Source organism: Antechinus flavipes, chromosome 3 (genome assembly GCF_016432865.1).
Source record: "Antechinus flavipes isolate AdamAnt ecotype Samford, QLD, Australia chromosome 3, AdamAnt_v2, whole genome shotgun sequence".
In the NCBI taxonomy this organism is placed as follows: domain Eukaryota; kingdom Metazoa; phylum Chordata; class Mammalia; order Dasyuromorphia; family Dasyuridae; genus Antechinus; species Antechinus flavipes.
The window spans coordinates 67,464,448-67,482,609 of record NC_067400.1 but is presented as its reverse complement, the minus strand read 5'-3'; the positions used below and the strand labels follow the sequence as shown (position 1 = coordinate 67,482,609).

The window sequence follows — 18,162 nt, the reverse complement described above, 5'->3', positions numbered from 1 at the left end:
CACTATCACCATTATTATTCAATATTGTATTAGAAACACTAGCCTCTCAAGGACCCACACTTAACACCACATACCAAGATAAGATCAAAATGGGTCCATGACCTAGGCATAAAGAACGAGATTATAAATAAATTAGAGGAACATAGGATAGTTTATCTCTCAGACTTGTGGAGGAGAAAGAAATTTGTGACCAAAGATGAACTAGAGACCATTACCAATCACAAAATAGAAAATTTTGATTATATCAAATTAAAAAGCCTTTGTACAAACAGAACGAATGCAAACAAGATTAGTAGGGAAGTAACAAACTGGGAAAACATCTTTACAATTAAAGGTTCTGATAAAGGCCTCATTTCCAAAATATATAGAGAACTGACTCAAATTTATAAAAAATCAAGCTATTCTCCAATTGATAAATGGTCAAAGGATATGAACAGACAATTTTCAGAGGATGAAATTGAAACTATTACTACTCATATGAAAGAGTGTTCCAAATCACTATTGATCAGAGAAATGCAAATTAAGACAACTCTGAGATATCACTACACACCTGTCAGATTGGCTAAGATGACAGGAAAAAATAATGATGAATGTTGGAGGGGATGCGAGAAAACGGGGACACTGATGCATTGTTGGTGGAGTTGTGAACGAATCCAGCCATTCTGGAGAGCGATCTGGAATTATGCCCAAAAAGTTATCAAACTGTGCATACCCTTTGATCCAGCAGTGTTTCTATTGGGCTTATACCCCAAAGAGATACTAAAAAAGGTAAGGGGACCTGTATGTGCCAAAATGTTTGTAGCAGCCCTGTTTGTAGTGGCTAGAAACTGGAAAATGAATGGATGCCCATCAATTGGAGAATGGCTGGGTAAATTGTGGTATATGAATGTTATGGAATATTATTGCTCTGTAAGGAATGACCAGCAGGATGAATACAGAGAGGCTTGGAGAGACCTACATGGACTGATGCTAAGTGAGATGAGCAGAACCAGGAGATCATTATACACTTCGACAACGATATTGTATGAGGATGTATTCTGATGGAAGTGGATTTCTCTGACAAAGAGACTTAACTGAGTTTCATTGGAGAAATGATGGACAGAAACAGCTACACCCAAAGAAGGAATACTGGGAAATGAATGTGAACTATTTGCATTTTTGATTTTCTTCCCGAGTTATTTTTACCTTCTGAATCCAATTCTCCCTGTGCAACAAGAGAACTGTTCGGTTCTGCAAATATGTATTGTATCTAGGATATACTGCAACATATTTAACATATATAGGACTGCTTGCCATCCTGGGGGGGGGGGGGGAGGAGGGAGGGAGGGGAAAAAACGAAACATAAGTGATTGCAAGGGATAATGTCGTGTAAAAATTATCCTGGCATGGATTCTGTCAATACAAAGTTATTATTAAATAAAATAAAATTAAAAAAAAAAAAGAAACACTAGCCTCTGCAATAAGAGTCAAAAAAGAGATTAAAGGAATTAGAGTAGGCAATGAGGAAACCAAACTATCACTCTTTGCAGATGATATGATGGTATACCTAGAGAATCCCAGAGATTCTACTAAAAAGCAATTAGAAATAATTCATAATTTTAGCAAAGTAGCAGGATACAAAATAAATCCCCATAAATCCTCAGCATTTTTATACACCACCAACAAAATCCAAGAGCAAGAGATACAAAGAGAAATTCCATTCAAAATAACTGTTGATAGCATAAAATATTTGGGAATCTATCTACCAAAGGAAAGTCAGGAATTATTTGAGCAAAATTACAAAAAAGTTTCCACACAAATAAAGTCAGACTTAAATAATTGGAAAAATATTAAATCCTCTTGGATAGGCCGAGCAAATATAATAAAGATGACAATACTCCCTAAACTAATCTATTTATTTAGTGCTATACCAATCAGACTTCCAAGAAAATATTTTAATGATTTAGAAAAAATAACAACAAAATTCATATGGAACAATAAAAAGTCGAGAATCTCAAGGGAATTAATGAAAAAAAAAATCAAATGAAGGTGGCCTAGCTGTACCTGATCTAAAATTATATTATAAAGCAGCAGTCACCAAAACCATTTGGTATTGGCTAAGAAATAGATTAGTGGATCAGTGGAAAAGGTTAGGTTCACAAGACAGAATATTCAACTATAGCAATCTAGTGTTTGACAAACCCAAAGAATCTAACTTTTGGGATAAGATTTCATTATTTGATAAAAACTGCTGGGATAACTGGAAATTAGTATGGCAGAAATTAGGCAAGGACCCACACTTACCACCATATACCAAGATAAGATCAAAATGGGTCCATGATCTAGGCATAAAGAACAAGATTATAAATAAATTAGAGGAACATAGGATAGTTTATCTCTCAGACTTGTGGAGGAGAAAGAAATTTGTGACCAAAGATGAACTAGAGACCATTACTGATCACAAAATAAAAAATTTTGATTATATCAAATTAAAAAGCATTTGTACAAACAGAACGAATGCAAACAAGATTAGTAGGGAAGCAACAAACTGGGAAAACATCTTTACAATTAAAGGTTCTGATAAAGGCCTCATTTCCAAAATATATAGAGAACTGAATCAAATTTATAAAAAATCAAGCCATTCTCCAATTGATAAATGGTTAAAGGATATGAACAGACAATTTTCAGATGATGAAATTGAAACTATTACCACTCACATGAAAGAGTGTTCAAATCACTATTGATCAGAGAAATGCAAATTAAGACAACTCTGAGATATCACTACACACCTGTCAGATTGGCTAAGATGACAGGAAAAAATAATGATGAATGTTGGAGGGGATGCGGGAAAACGGGGACACTGATGCATTGTTGGTGGAGTTGTGAACGAATCCAACCATTCTGGAGAGCAATCTGGAATTATGCCCAAAAAGTTATCAAACTGTGCATACCCTTTGATCCAGCAGTGTTTCTATTGGGCTTATACCCCAAAGAGATACTAAAAAAGGGAAAGGGACCTGTATGTGCCAAAATGTTTGTAGCAGCCCTGTTTGTAGTGGCTAGAGACTGGAAAATGAATGGATGCCCATCAATTGGAGAATGGCTGGGTAAATTGTGGTATATGAATGTTATGGAATATTATTGCTCTGTAAGGAATGACCAGCAGGATGAATACAGAGAGGCTTGGAGAGACCTACATGGACTGATGCTAAGTGAGATGAGCAGAACCAGGAGATCATTATACACTTCGACAACGATATTGTATGAGGATGTATTCTGATGGAAGTGGATTTCTATGACAAAGAGACCTAACTGAGTTTCAATGGATAAATGATGGACAGAGACAGCTACACCCAAAGAAGGAACACTGGGAAACGAATGTGAACTATTTGCATTTTTGATTTTCTTCCCGAGTTATTTTTACCTTCTGAATCCAATTCTCCCTGTGCAACAGGAGAACTGTTTGGTTCTGCAAATATGTATTATATCTAGGATATAATGCAACATATTTAACATTTATAGGACTGCTTGCCATCTTGGGGGGGGGGGGGAAAGGGAGGGAGGAGAAAAAACGAAACATAAGCGAGTGCAAGGGATAATGTTGTGAAAAATTACTCTGGCATGGATTCTGTCAATACAAAGTTATTATTAAATAAAATAAAATTTAAAAAAAAATAAAAAAATAAAAATAAAAAATATGTTTATTGATACAAAGAAAGCAGAAACTGCCATCCCAGAATAACTGAGTTGTGTAAAAATGATTGTAAAATCCATAATCCCAAATTCTCATTTTTGAGTTATACAATAAATCCAAGAAGGAAAAAAGACCATCATTAATCATTCTTAATTTTGTTTTGCTTTATTCAATTGCTCAAAGGAGTAATACACCATAAACAAGTGCATTTATCTTTCCCTATATTCCTGATTTTAACAGGTAAGGATCAAGGCATAAGAGGTGACTACTTGAGGTTTATATTTTTCAAGTTTCCTAGTTGTCTGCATCAACATTTTAAAAATATATTAAAAAATATAGCTCAAGACAAGTTTTTAAAGTCTTTGGAGGTATAGTTTGTGCCAAGATGAAATTTATGATTGTTAAAAGCAGAAAGCAATTTTCTATTAAAAGCATAAGTTCCCAGAAATGTTAAAATTCATTCTTCATTCTAAAGTAGAAGAAATTTAATTTTTTAAAATTTTCCTTAGCTTAAAGTTTGGGTTTCTTCTTAAAGGAAGCTTTTATTCTTTTGACTGTAGAAAGGTCCCCCAGTCCTTCAGGCCAGTTGTCATGGTCTGTTAAGATTAAATAAATGAAAAACCCTTAAATTATTCTTAGAAAATATGTGAATTTTTTTTCTTTTAGGAAATAAGCATATTCCCAAACCAATCCCATGCCTAGAACTGTCTTTCCAACAATTTTTTACAACTTCTGGAGGAAACCCCACCATTATTAGAACACTGAACACATTCATTAATTATGATTCAATTAATCTATATTAAGACATTATATGACATTGGTCTAAAGAGAGGTCATACTGTTTAATTAAAATACAGATGTGAATAATATGGACTGGAATATAGACTATAAGTAATTGGTGTGTGAGGATTTGTTTGTGACAGTTTTTTTTTTTTTTAAGATTTAGTTTTAGGGAATTGATTTGTATACAAAGACCAATATCTTTCCATGTTTCAATAGACCCAGAGTTTGACAATGTGGGTACTACATCCTGTCTGTCTTTCTATACTTAGTGTCACAGTAGTATAGCTTATCTGCCTTCACCACATTTATTTCTGGTTACATACATACTGAATAGTATATTTCATCTTGTGTGAACCTAGTTATCATTGGTAAAATATACGTGTGTGTGTGTGTGTGTGTGTGTGTGTGTGTGTGTGTGTGTGTGTGAACATTAAGTGAAATTGCTGGATTAGAATAGTGGGAGAGTAATAATGAATAGTATGACTTGAAAAATAGATTGAGGCGAAGTTGCGAAGAACTGTAAAAGATAAATAGAGGGGTTTGTTTATATTTTGTTCTAGAAGAAACAGTATATTTGGGACTTGACTGAGTAATTGTTTTACAATCAGATCTGTGCTTTAGGAAAAATTACTTTGGCAGCAATATATAAGATAGAATGGGATGATGAGAGACTTGAAATAGAGACTGAAAAGGAGGTTGCTGCAACCTGAACTAGGAGTGAAGAAGGACTGCACTAAGGTGAGAAGAGAAAGGGTACAATGTGAAAGATGTTGTAAAGATATCAATGGCTAGATTTGACAATCAAATTAATATGAAGGGGGAAGAAGAGTGAGGATAATGTCAAGGTTAAGAATGCAGGAGATTGATGGCTTCAATGGAAACAAAAAATTAAGAAAAAATGAGGTTTGGGGGGAAAAGATAATGAGTTCAGCTTAAGTTAAATCAAATTTGAGTTGTCTTCAGGACATATCCAATAAGCAAATGATGATATGGGTGGAATTGAAATATGGGGGGTGAGATTGGGATTGGATATATATCTGGAAGGCATTTGCATAGAGATGATGTCAAGAGTTTATAAGATGAAGAAATGAAAGAGTTCATGATGAAAATAATTTATTATAGGAATGCAAATTATTTTTATAATTGTTTCATTTTTGTTGTTTTGTTGTCCTGACTTAGTTCTCATGTAACTTTTTTTTTCAGTCTTGTTTTTCCCTCTACTTCTCTGTATTGTTTCACAAGATAATAGTATTCATAATTTCTGACTACTGCCTTCTATAACATTCTGCAAAGCAATTTCTATCCTAAAATTGTATTATCCTTCGATCCTCTATTTCTCTGTTTGGCAAGGATTGTTAACAAGGTTAAACAAGGTTAAAACAGGCTGTTTGGGCTTTCTGTGATTTGTTTTACACTCGCTTAACATTTTTGTGACTATTTTGTGAAACATGCTGATAATCAGTGTCAATGTCTTTTCCTTTACACATATCCCAATTAACAGCATCAACATCTTCTTTTATTAGGTCAAGATCGCATTAACATTTCAGACAAAATCTTCTCAATCTGATCCTCCATTTTTTACTTAATGCTGACTTGAGCATTATTCCAACAAGACAAACATTTAACTGCATAAAAAATTATTTGGAGGAGCTATATTTCTACTTAGTCAATAAACATTTATTACATGTTTACTGACTGAGTAACCTAGACTCACCAAAAAAGAGAGGGAAGAAAGAAGGGGGGGTGGGGAGGAGAGAGAGAGAGAGAGAGAGAGAGAGAGAGAGAGAGAGAGAGAGAGAAAGATGATTTTCTATATTGTGAAACTCTTTAGAGTATATTAAAAAGGTAATTTCCTTTTCAAATTTTTTTAGCACAGATTTAAAAGTTTTCTTTCCAGTAGTGTCTTTTAAAAGGGACAGAGAAATTTATATTTTAATATATTTAACATCTATTGGTCATCCTGCCATCAGGGGGAGAGGGTGGGAGGAAGGAGAGGAAAAATTGGAACAAGAGGTTTGGCAATTGTCAATGCTGTAAAGTTACCATACATATAACCTGTAAATAAAAGGCTATTAAAATAAAATAAATAAATAAAAGGGACAGAGAATCATTTTACCATTCAGAGAATAATTTAAGATGATTTAAAATCCCATTCGGCAAGTCACAAATTTTTGATTAGTCATTTTTCTTTATGACTCACCTGGTAAGTCCATTGATCCAGGATACAAAGTATAACCACCATCCACAACTACTGTGTGTCCTGTAATATATGAGGCTGCAGGAGATAACAAGAAACATGCGACGGAAGAGATCTAAGAAATAAAATATGTTTATGTTACCTTCATGTTGTGCAATTGTGTAGGTATTTACCTATATTTTTCAATCTATACATCTAATAAGCTATAATTTCTACATGAATACATACCATCACTATAAGATCTGAACACACAAGGCTCATGTTTTCTCAATGTAGAGCTGGCATAATTTTTTTTTGTATTTTTTGCTCATATTTCAGGATAAAAATTTTTTTAAATTTACCTAAGGTATTGTGTATATATGAAAGGTCTTCCTTCTATTCGTTTAAAGATGCTCCAAATTGCTGAATCCATTATCTCAACATAGTTAACTCTGGGAATCTGGATGACAGTTGGTATACATAAATAACATGAATTCTGTCTAAGAATTTACTAATCTGAAAGACTATATTAACTGAGAAGTAGCACATATACATCTCTAAAATGAATGAGTTGTGAAATGCATATTTATAGTTTTTCTGCTAACTGCAAACCAATTGCTTATGAAGATCTTCCAGCAAGTGATTTCTTTTTTTTAAAAAATGGTAAAAATATATGTAAATCAAGTATAAATATTTATACAATTACTTTGCTGCACAAGAAATATCAGATCAAAAAGGAAGAAAAATGAGAAAAAAAATAAAATTCAAACAAACAACAACAAAAGAAATGAAAATGCTATGTTGTGAACCATACTCTGTTCCCACAGTCCTCTCTGGATGTAGATGACTCTCTTTATCACTGGTCTGAATGATCTCATTGTTGAAGAGAGCTACATCCATCAGAATTGATCATCGTACAATATTGTTGTTGTCATGTACAATGATCTCCTGGTTCTGCTCATTTCACTTAGCATCAGTCCCTGTAAGTCTCTCCAGGCCTCTCTGAAATCATCCTCCTGATCATTTCTTATAGAACAATAGTATTCCATATCATTCATATATCATAACTTACTCAGCCATTCTGTAACTGATGGCATCGACCCAGTTTCCAGTTTCTTGCCCAGCAATTGATTTCTATCAGTTGAATACTTTGCCTCCCAAAAGAGTTTATCAATTAAAAATTTTAGTGGATTCACTATTTAAAGTTCTTTTAAATAGTTCCCTCAAATATTCTCTCTGACTCTCCTCCCTCCCCAATGTTCTTTAAAGATCTAACAGTCAATAGCTATAGAAGAAGAGAGAAGATATAGGTAGAGAGAGTGAGAGAAAAGGAGAGAAAAGGAGAAAACAAAATGAGATATATATGAAGAAGAAGAGAGAAAGATAAAGACAAGAGAAAAGTGGGAGGAGGGAGAGAGAGACAGAAAGACAGAATGAGAGACAGACTGGCAGTGATTTATTTAGACAGGCAGAGATTTATTACCTCTTCAGGAACACCAAATCTCTTAGCTAGGCAGTATTGATAATATTTTTCAATGTTGGTCTCTGTAGTATTTTCATAGTTTTTAAAGGCTGTTGGGGAATAAATTATTCCCTAGGATTGGGGACAAAAGGGAAAACTTAAAAAAATAAGCCAAAAAATAATTGAGTTCCAACTAGAATTATCAGCCCCCTCTCCCTTCTTTTCCTTCTTTCTCCTCCTCCTTCTCTCCTTCCCTTTCTTCCTCTCTCCTTCCCTCCCTCCCCCCCCCCGTTCATATGTATGTATGTATATATATAATTAGCAGAAGAGATTAGATATAAAGGTTTTTAGAGCTACTATTTGTATTTCTTGGTAATGTAATAGAAGTACAATTATGCTCCCTAAGCAGATTATCTACTTGCATGGAAATACACAACACCTGGGGACTCTGACTTAATTATGGGTCAGAATCTAAGCTACCAATAGTAGGAATAAACAAGGAAAGATTTTATTTCTCAATATCTTTTAGAATAAAGATCCTTTGTCCAGAGACACTTCCCATCATGAAAGTTTTATGGGGTTTTTTTTATGTTTTTTATTATACACTGAATAACTTCCCCCTCTTTTTTACATTATGTTTTATATATTTATTACTTATCATTTTGATTTGAAGTTCACTGCTTCCAGCCTCTCTTAAGAAGTTAAAATGAAACAAACAAATAAAACACATTAATAGACTAGAAAATTTCTTTATGAATTTTGTTGCATATCAAAGAATAATTTAATGACAAATAAAATCTCTCTAACTTGTCTACTGCCTAATATCCTATTTTGCAGTTAACATGAACACAGAATGTACCCAAGGCTAAGAAGGAAAATGTAACACCAAGAATACAAATTATGTACACATAATGGGTTACCTACAGGACTGATACAATTGATTCTTACTCCATGGGAGGCCCATTCTACTGCCAAAGACTTGGTCAAATTTTCAACACCAGCTCTTGCTGCTCCACTGTGCCTTTTAAAGAAAAAAAAATTTAAGACTTCATTCAACTTCTATTAATTATTTAAATTTCCATGAAAACTATATTAAGTCACAGATTATATTAATTATGTTATTATATTAATTGGTATATTAAGTCACAGAACAATTCAAAAAAGACACTGTTGTTTAGAAATATTTGGGGTTGCACCACCCTGACTACCTTTTGGAAGATGAGAGAAAACAGCTTAGCATTGAAAGCAATTTCTAGGAAGTTATCCTGGAAACCAAATGAAGTTAAAACTACCTATGTATCCACATATTGGAAATAAGTAGGGTAAGCACTCTTTAAAAAGATATTGTGAAAGCTGGAAAGAGTTACATGAATTGATGCAAATTGAAGTGAGTAGATACTACACTTGATCTTAGCCAAAAGGCCGAGAAGCGATAATTGAAGTGAGTAGAACCAGGATAACATAGGGACAGCAACATTGTACAATAAAGAACTGTGAATGACAACTATTCTCAACAATATAATGATTTAAGAAAATTCTAAAGGACTCATAATAAAAACTGGTATCTAGAAAAAGAACTGATATTTTCTCAATATAGGTGGAAGCATGCTCACTCTTTTGTTCTCTCTCTTTTCCTTCTTTCTCTCTTTTTCTTCCTTCTTTCCTCCCTCCCTCCTTCCCTCTCTCCTTTCTTTCTTTCCTTCCTTCCTTCTTTTTTTCTTTCTTTCTTGCTTTCTTTCTTTCTGTCTTCTTGCATAAAATAAATGACACAGAAATGTTTTATATTATTGCATAGATATAACCTATATCAGACTACTTATTTTCTTAGTGAGGTATGGAGAAAAGGAATTTGGAACTCAAAAAAGTTTTTTTTTTAATGTTAAAATTTGTTTTTACATGTAATGTAGAAAATAAAATAATATTTTCAAAAAGTATTATGGTAGGCACTGGGGAGACAGTCAAAATTTTGAAGGAAAAAAAAACTGATATTATGTTTCAAGGTAGTACACACCCCCAGACTAGAGCTTGGAAATTTGATTATATGAAATTGTTGATATAAAGATATTCCCTTCCATATCTTCCCTCCAGAAAAAGAATGCTGCTAAGAAATCAATCCCAACTGTGTGCTTAAAAGAAACATAACTTTAAAAACAACAACTAAGAATTTAGTTAATGATCTAAACACAATTATTACATACTTAAATTTTTCGTGATTTGTTCCATCTCATTCTACCCAAATATTCCAATTCAGTCTGTGACTTGGCACCAAAGAGGTATCTCATTGTACTGCGTTTGTTTTATCTGAAAGCTCTCATGCCTAAACAGTCTCTCAAGTTAGACTATTTCACTAAATTGCTGTTTCTATAGGGAAAGATAACAAAATTCTAGTTGGGAAAATAAAGATGGAAAGGTTTTCCTTAAATAGAGAATGAAATTTTAAAAGACAGTTCTTAGAAGAGATTTCTCCCTCCCTTCCAAAAAAAAAAGGATTTTTCAACTTACATCTAAAACATGAAAAGAAAGAGGCAGAAAAACTCAAGATGAATAACATATTCCAAATAGTACCTAAGGATTTCACAGATAATTAGGTCTACAGATAATGCAAAAAAGCATCAAGAAAGGTCTAAAACATGAAAGAATTTAAAAAAGTGTTTTAGTAGATAGTTAAAGTAAAGTATAATGAGGAAAGGCAAGGTGATGATGGAGGATATGTATACTGTGTTTGTGGTATGACATCCAGAAACAGTATAAATGAAATAATCAGAAATATTTTAGGTACCCATGAGTATTGAGCAGTCCTGAATATGAGCAGTAAGTGTGTCAATGCATGGCATTTCTTTTGGTTGCATCAACTTATAGAAGCAATCCTAAAACAAAGATGGACCTAGCACGGCTCCAAGTACATTTTAAAGGATACTTTAAAAGTGTCTTCTTAAAGCCCCAAAAGAAGAAGAAAGCAATTTGAAATCATGAGAAGCATCAAAGCTCCATTTAAAAGAGTTTAAACAGGATTCCAAAACAAAAGAAGGATGTAAAAATTCCTTACGAAGCATAAGGAAATCCTTTAGTTAACGTGATAATGATGTTCACAATAGAACCTCCATGTTCCTTCATCCAGGAATTGTAAACTGTATAAAAGACAAAAGACAATAATTTTTTTTTTTCCTGAGGCAATTGGGGTTAAGTGACTTGCCCAGGGTCACACAGCTAGGAAGTGTTAAGTATCTGAGACCAGATTTGAACTCAGGTCCTTCTGACTTCAGGGCTGGTGTTCTATCCATTATGCCACCTAGCTGCCCCAAAAGATAATAAAATTAAGTCATTTTCAGACAACATGGAGTAATAAAGGGGTGGCTGAGCAACTCAGTTTAAATCTCTGCTACCTATGTGAGTTTGGACTGTTCTGTGTGTTCCTTAGCAAACTCTTGCTGGGTAGAAAGAATGCTGGTCAAATTTGGAACTATGCCCAAAGGGCATACCGTTTGATCGAGCACTGTTTCTATTGGACTTGTATCCTAAAGAAATCATAAAAGAGGGGAAAGGACCCAAGGTCACACAGCTAGTAAATGCCTGAATCCAGATTTGACCTCCAGGAGATGAGTCTTCCTGATTCTAAATCCAGCGTATACCACCTAGGCACCTCCTTGACTATTATTAGATATGAATAAATGTCTTTGGAGGCTTCTAAAAATTCTTTATCAAATATATGATTTTCAAAGTAAGGACCAAAAGGTTCTTAGGAATATATATGGGATATAGGGGAAATATGTGTATATCAGGCACTATTAAAGTTCATCCATAAGTTATATCTGTGGAATGGAGGTAACCAGCATTATGCTCGGTATGATTTGGGGAAGGCCTCCAGGATTGTTGCTAAGGACCATCTTCAGTCTGTTTGGAGATATTTACCACAAGAAAGGCTGCAAGATGGTGAATATTTACTTATAAAGGCTACCTGCTAAATTGTAGAGAGGCTGCAATGTACCTGAGTGCAGGGAACATTCACATTTGCAAAACCGCAAATTTTTGTAAGAATTGAGCACCTCAATGCAAGTGATACTTCTTAGTGGTCAGAATGAAGAGAAACCTAACTTCTCTGAGTATTTTCCATTGTTACCTGCTTTGCAAAGGTAGAAGGTGCCAGTCAGGTTGGTTTCAATCACAGCATTCCATCCCTTTGAAGTGATCAATTCAGTAAGAGAGAGGAATTGTCCTCCTCCATTATTCACCAAGAAATTGATTTTACCGTGGATATCTAATGTGGATTTAACCAAATTGTTAACCTAAAACAAGCACAAGAAAATAAACTGGTTAAAGTGCCTAAACTAAAGTGATGAAAATTAGCATAACTGAAATCTCTCCACAACAGGCTCTAACTCAAGTGACACAAATTAAAAGAACTAAGAGACAGCACTTCACATTTATGAAATATTTATGAAGATCAATTGTTCTGCATCTTACTAATCGCTAACCAGTTCCAAATATCCAGAGATCATAATGCCAAAACTTAACTCTCCTTTCTCACTTACTGTCCGTCCAGGACTCAGCCAATGTTTACTGATGGTAATGATAGGAACCGGGGGGAAAGTGCTGAGTCTCAGTTTCATGATTTTTACATTGCAGCCAATGATACCTGCCCCACAGGCAATGCAGAAAGGAGTAGTAGATGTTTTTGTTGGTCATGTCTAACTCTTCATGATCCCCTAGTCCATGGGATTTTTTTTTTTTTTTTTTGGCAAAAATACTGGAGTAGTTTGCCATTTTCTTCTCCAACCATTTTACAAATAGGGAAACTGGAGCAAAAGGGTTAAATGACTTGCCCTGGGTCATATAGCCAGTAAGTATCTGAGACCAAATTTGAACTCACAAAAATGATTCTTTCTAACTCCAAGCTCAGTGTTTTATCTACTGAACCACCTCCCTGCCCCTTAAAAGCCTTGTTAGAAACAAAATAAAAATTAAGAAGGAAAATTTCTCAGCCCTTATCCTAGGCAGATGGTAGATAGAGTGCTTGGCCTGAAATCAGGAAAACTTGAATTTGAATCTGACCTCCTAGTTGTGTGACAGATCACAACCTCTTTCCCCCTCAATTTCTTCATTTGTAAAATGGTGATAATAATGATACCTACCTTGAAGAGTTGTGAGAATCAAATGAAGTAACATTTGTAAATCACTTAGCACAGTGCCTGGCATGTAGTGAATGCTATAATGTTAGCTATTATTGCTTTTAATAAGACAGAGAAGGTTGTGTTATTAGCTTTTATCTGAGGAAAAACTCAGAATTAGTTTGTTTGGTGATGGGGAAAATTCACTTCTTTCAACACAAAGTTAGTAATCGACTATTTTATAGGCATGTCTTCACATTTCATTTAGACTAACATTATAACTAAAGCTCAAAAAAAATTTCTGAACTATTGTAAAAAAGAACAAAGAAAATCACTAACAGATGAATCAAGCATAGACAAGAGAGGAGAAGAGTTGAGGCAAGAAGACTAAAATAACAAAATTATTGAACACAGTATAAATGGTGGAAGATCTGTATGATGATGGGATGGAGAAGAGTAAAGAGGAGTTATGTAGGAAAAATATTATGAATGTAGACAAACAAGCAAAAAAAATTAACAAATGCATTAGATATGTGAAGTGTGAAAGAGGATGATTTTGCAGTTATTTGGTTGTTGTGTTTTTTTATTTTATTCCCCATACCTAGCATAGTATTTTGTACATAGGAAGCATTTAATGTTTGTTGATTTACTTGTTTTGAAAACACTATATTTAAAAAGGAAAGAAATTTTTCACCAAGGATTTTCAAAAAGTATTTATGATTAATCTAATTGATGAAGAGAAATAAATGATTTTCCAAGCATTTTACTAATCAATAATACATTCGGATGAGAAAAATATGTCAAAGAAGTACTCAGGATCATACAGCACCCTGTTTTCATAACTTTTAAAGAAACAAAAATTCCATCTATTGGCTTTACCTCTTCTTCATTTCGAATATTACACTGAATAGGAGTAATGATGGCTGGGTTGGAGGGCTGGCGGGCAGCATTCAATTCTTCTGCTGCAGATTTTAATCTATCAAATTTACGCGAAGCGATAATTACATTACACTCTGGTAAAACAAACAAGCAAACAAAACTATCAGTAGAGATTAAAAAGTTGAATTTTAAAAAATCTTATTAACTGTTGCAAAATCTAGAACTAATCACACATATTTCAGTGAAGTCATAACCTGATGCATTTGGTTGCTCCATTAATAGATCAAAGCCCAACTAAAGTTTATGCATATTCACAGAGACAAGAATGGCCTGGATATCTCTAAAACAGCAATGATATTGACCTCTCAAAAGTCTAATATGTTTCTGCAAAATATATAATATATTATGTAAATAACTTTTTCTGCTCAATTGCTAAAGCTGTGATATGTCTGGCTATGAAATACAGATCTCTTCAGGTAATGTAAACTTACCTATATCGTGTGTTTCTTTACCACATTGCTATATTCATGATACAGTTTGCTGATATTTTTATACCTTTATAATAACAATCTTTTTCTCATGGATTCTCCTTTGGCAGTCCAGTGACGATTAGTGACCTCTTCTCAGAATATCATTTTTTAAACATATAAAATAAACACATAGGATTACAAAGAAAACTAATTATATTAATATTCATTTATCAAAATATTTAAAAGACAAGTTCATAGACTTGAAATCCATCCAAGGACTCTTTGAAATCTATTGGCTTCAGAATAAGGACCCTTGCCACAAAGAAATTCCTTGTGAATGCATCCAAGGTTTTTGTTTTTAGCACTTAGAAGACTGTCCATTACAAAGCAGGTGCTTAATAAGTGTTTATTTATTGTTTATTGATTGATTTAAAGTAAGAAAATAGCTCTTGATCTCACATTACAGTTTTCATCGCAAGAATGTTTTCTTCTCCTTTTATTTGACAAACATTTATTAAACAATTTCTATTTGCAAGGCAAAACAGCAGTGTGATATAGAGGATAGAGAGTCAGGCTCTTAGAATCAGGAAAACTGGAACTGAGATCTCTTCTCTCACACCTGCTGTCTATGTGACCATGCGTATCACTTAACTTCCTCTCGCTGCCACTCTCTCCGTGGCTCTAATTGTCAGTCTTCATGGGAAAAGAGAATTTCCACACCAGAATTTCCCAAATTGAACAAATCACAGCTCAGAGCTAGCAAAACATTTATATGCTAAAAAGAAGGAATAAGAGCTTTACACATTTGATTATTAATGTTATCTGGAACAAGGGCAAAGAAAAAAAATCCAATGAGTTGTAAGAAATTTGAGACTTGGATCCCTTTCAGTTGACTTGGCTAAATGGAAGAGGTAGCACTTAGACTGGACCTCACAGAGAGGGATTTCAACAGCTGAAGCTATAGAGAAAATGGGCATCCAGTTTGGGGGATGATCGTCATGAATGAGTAAAGCCAGGACAAAGTCAAGGAACAACTGCTTAGCTTGGCTGGTATACAGAATACATAAAAGAGAACAAAGACAAATTGGATTAGAAAGGTCACGTGGGGAAAGATTGTAGAGGGCTTTGAGTACAAGACTAAAAAAATTATATTTTATCATAAATGCAATGATAAGCCATTAAAATTTTTGAGCAGAAAAATTATAAGGTCAGATCTAGGGATTGAAAAAATGATTTTGGCAGCTACTTAAATGGATGGAGTGACTAAAGGAAAGAATGGAAATAGAGAGCAATTAAAAGTCCAGGGGAAAAAAATTATAAAGGGGAACATGAGAGTTAATAGAGTTGAGGAGATGGCCAAGAGAAATTTTTCACAGGGAGAATAGGTAGGATTTAGACAACTAAATAGATATTAGGACTAAAGAAAAGAGAAGAAAGAATTATTGTTTGAGACTTCAAATCTGAATAAACAGGTGGTTGATTGTGACCAAACAGAACTAGGGATACTGGAAGGAGAGCAGGTTGAGATAAGATGAGGAGGATGGGCTCAGATTTGGATGTGCTGAATCACAGATCCTAGTGGACCTATCTGCAAAAATGCCCACTAAGTAAGTGGACATGTAGATCAAGAATCAGGAGAGCGAGAAGCATATAGAGTTTGGAGTCATCTACCAAGAGATGATAATTGAAAACAGGGGAGGGCTATGAATCAAATCACAAGGGAGTAAAGAAGAGAATAAGAGAAACCCAGGGCAAAAACTTAGAGGACCCACATATGCAAAAATGTTTGTAGCCGCTCTTTTTGTAGTACAAGGAATTAGAAATTGAGAGGATGCTCATCAGATGGGGAATGGCTGAATAAGTTACGTACATTCATATGGTACACAAATGTAATCAAATATTATTGTCCTATAAGAAATGATGAGCAGGCTGACTTCAAAAAAGCCTTAGAAAGAACATGATGCTGAGTAAAGTAAGCAGAACCAGGAGAAGAGTGTATGCAATAACAAGATTATGTGATGATCAATTGTGATGGACTTGGCTTTTCTCAACAATGTGGTGATTCAAAGCAATTCCAATAGACTTGGGATGGAAAATACCATCTGCATCCAGGGAGAAAACTATGGAGATTGAATGTGGATCAAAGCATACTATTTTTACAAGTACTTTGAAAAATAAAATTATATTGAGAAAAATTTAAATATTAGTATTAAAAACATTTTCCTTATTAAAAAAGAATAAAAAAAGAAAGATATAATCTTAAAGTTTGGGAAGCATTTAGGAGAAGGGATGTCGTATTCTGTGATTTGATCTACTCAACAACTTGACAGGTAGAAACTAGAATTTTCTGCATGTTCTGGAAGAGAAATCTGAAGATGAAGTTAAAGACTTGTCCACAGTTACAGAAGCAAATGAACACAAAGCATGACTGAAATCCAAATCACAATTAACTCTAAGCCAAACTGGTCCCAGATAGGAACCACAATCATCTAGCAACACTTTCATGAACCAATACTATCAAGACCTCCCCCATTCCCAACCATCTGGTGATCTAATAATACTAAAGTCCCCACTGACTTTAAAGAAGAAATAAAATATGACAAACATTGCAAAAACATTGTAAAAGCTGAGAGTCTGCTCCACTGTTGTAGTGAATACTTACTGTCCTTAGATAAGAGATAAACTGAAGTTTGGTCTAAAAGGTTATCTCAACCTTGTACTTTTGTCTAAAAGGGACCACTTTCATGATTATTAAACCGTATTTGCCGGGCAGCTAGATGGCACAGTGGATAGAGCATCAGTCCTAAGGTCAAGAGAACCTGAGTTCAAATCTGATCTCAGGCACTTAACACTTCCTAGATGTGTAACCCCAATTGCCTCAGCAGAAAAAAAAAAAGTATTTGTTCATCTCCTTTCATCTATTGACCCTCCACAGGGAATGTCATCTCATTCCAGTAACAAACTAGCCAGCTATTTGGCAAATATTCCCCAGAAGCTTTCCTTTTCCTCCCTTGAATAACGCTTCCTTTCTCTACTGCTCTGCTGTGAAAGTTTAAGCTAATTTCTCTTAAATCGTGAGCAGAATGCTCCCTTTTGATCCTGGATTAAAGAATTGAAATGTTACAAAAAGTAAACCTTATAATCTCGGAAGTTGATGCTACCATCAGCAGTTTTTCCCCTGCTTTCACTCTGGCCTCCTATCTGAGATCCCCAGTCATTGGGTCCCTTACCAGTAGGCCTCTCCCAGAAGTCCCATTCTCAGTACAGCAAATTCTCCCACACTTGCCAACCACTGCCTTCTCCCTAGTGACCCTCCAGGGCCTGACCTTGTCCCCACAGCCCGCCTCCAACTAGTCCCTCTTCTCACTTCCAAGTTACAGAATTTCTGGCCTTCTCAAGAAACCCCGTTCCTCTCCCGTCATTGGTTCCCCACTTCCAGTCACAGTAGCTCCACCCCCCTCTCAGATCCAGCCCTTGTCCCCCTCCTCCCAAAGTCCCCGCAGTTCCTTCTCCCACCTCTCTCTGCAGGCCTTTTTTCAAGTTTCCTCCTCCCTCGCCTCCTAGTGTCCCACCAACTCCTACCCTACGACCCCTACTCTTTGCCCCTTTCTCTC

General features: G+C 34.7%; 1 protein-coding gene and 1 pseudogene across 3 annotated transcripts in view; both read right to left on the bottom strand.

The window, feature by feature from the left end:
* Positions 1 to 3,816: 3,816 nt before the first annotated feature.
* The window catches only part of PECR (peroxisomal trans-2-enoyl-CoA reductase), a 107,516-nt gene continuing 93,170 nt past the window's right edge, over positions 3,817 to 18,162 (bottom strand). For 2 of the 3 annotated variants that reach the window (XM_051983590.1, XM_051983586.1), the window contains exons 2-8: positions 14,079 to 14,212; positions 12,212 to 12,377; positions 11,141 to 11,222; positions 9,019 to 9,115; positions 8,116 to 8,226; positions 6,657 to 6,768; positions 3,817 to 4,269 (exon numbers count right to left, since the gene is read on the bottom strand). In XM_051983590.1, the coding sequence (XP_051839550.1) occupies positions 4,184 to 4,269; positions 6,657 to 6,768; positions 8,116 to 8,226; positions 9,019 to 9,115; positions 11,141 to 11,222; positions 12,212 to 12,377; positions 14,079 to 14,212 (788 nt within the window). In that variant the 3' untranslated portion in view covers positions 3,817 to 4,183. The remainder of the gene's footprint in view (positions 4,270 to 6,656; positions 6,769 to 8,115; positions 8,227 to 9,018; positions 9,116 to 11,140; positions 11,223 to 12,211; positions 12,378 to 14,078; positions 14,213 to 18,162) is intronic. The other variant, XM_051983588.1, reaches the window with a different exon arrangement.
* On the bottom strand, positions 9,377 to 9,528 carry LOC127558576 (uncharacterized; annotated as a pseudogene).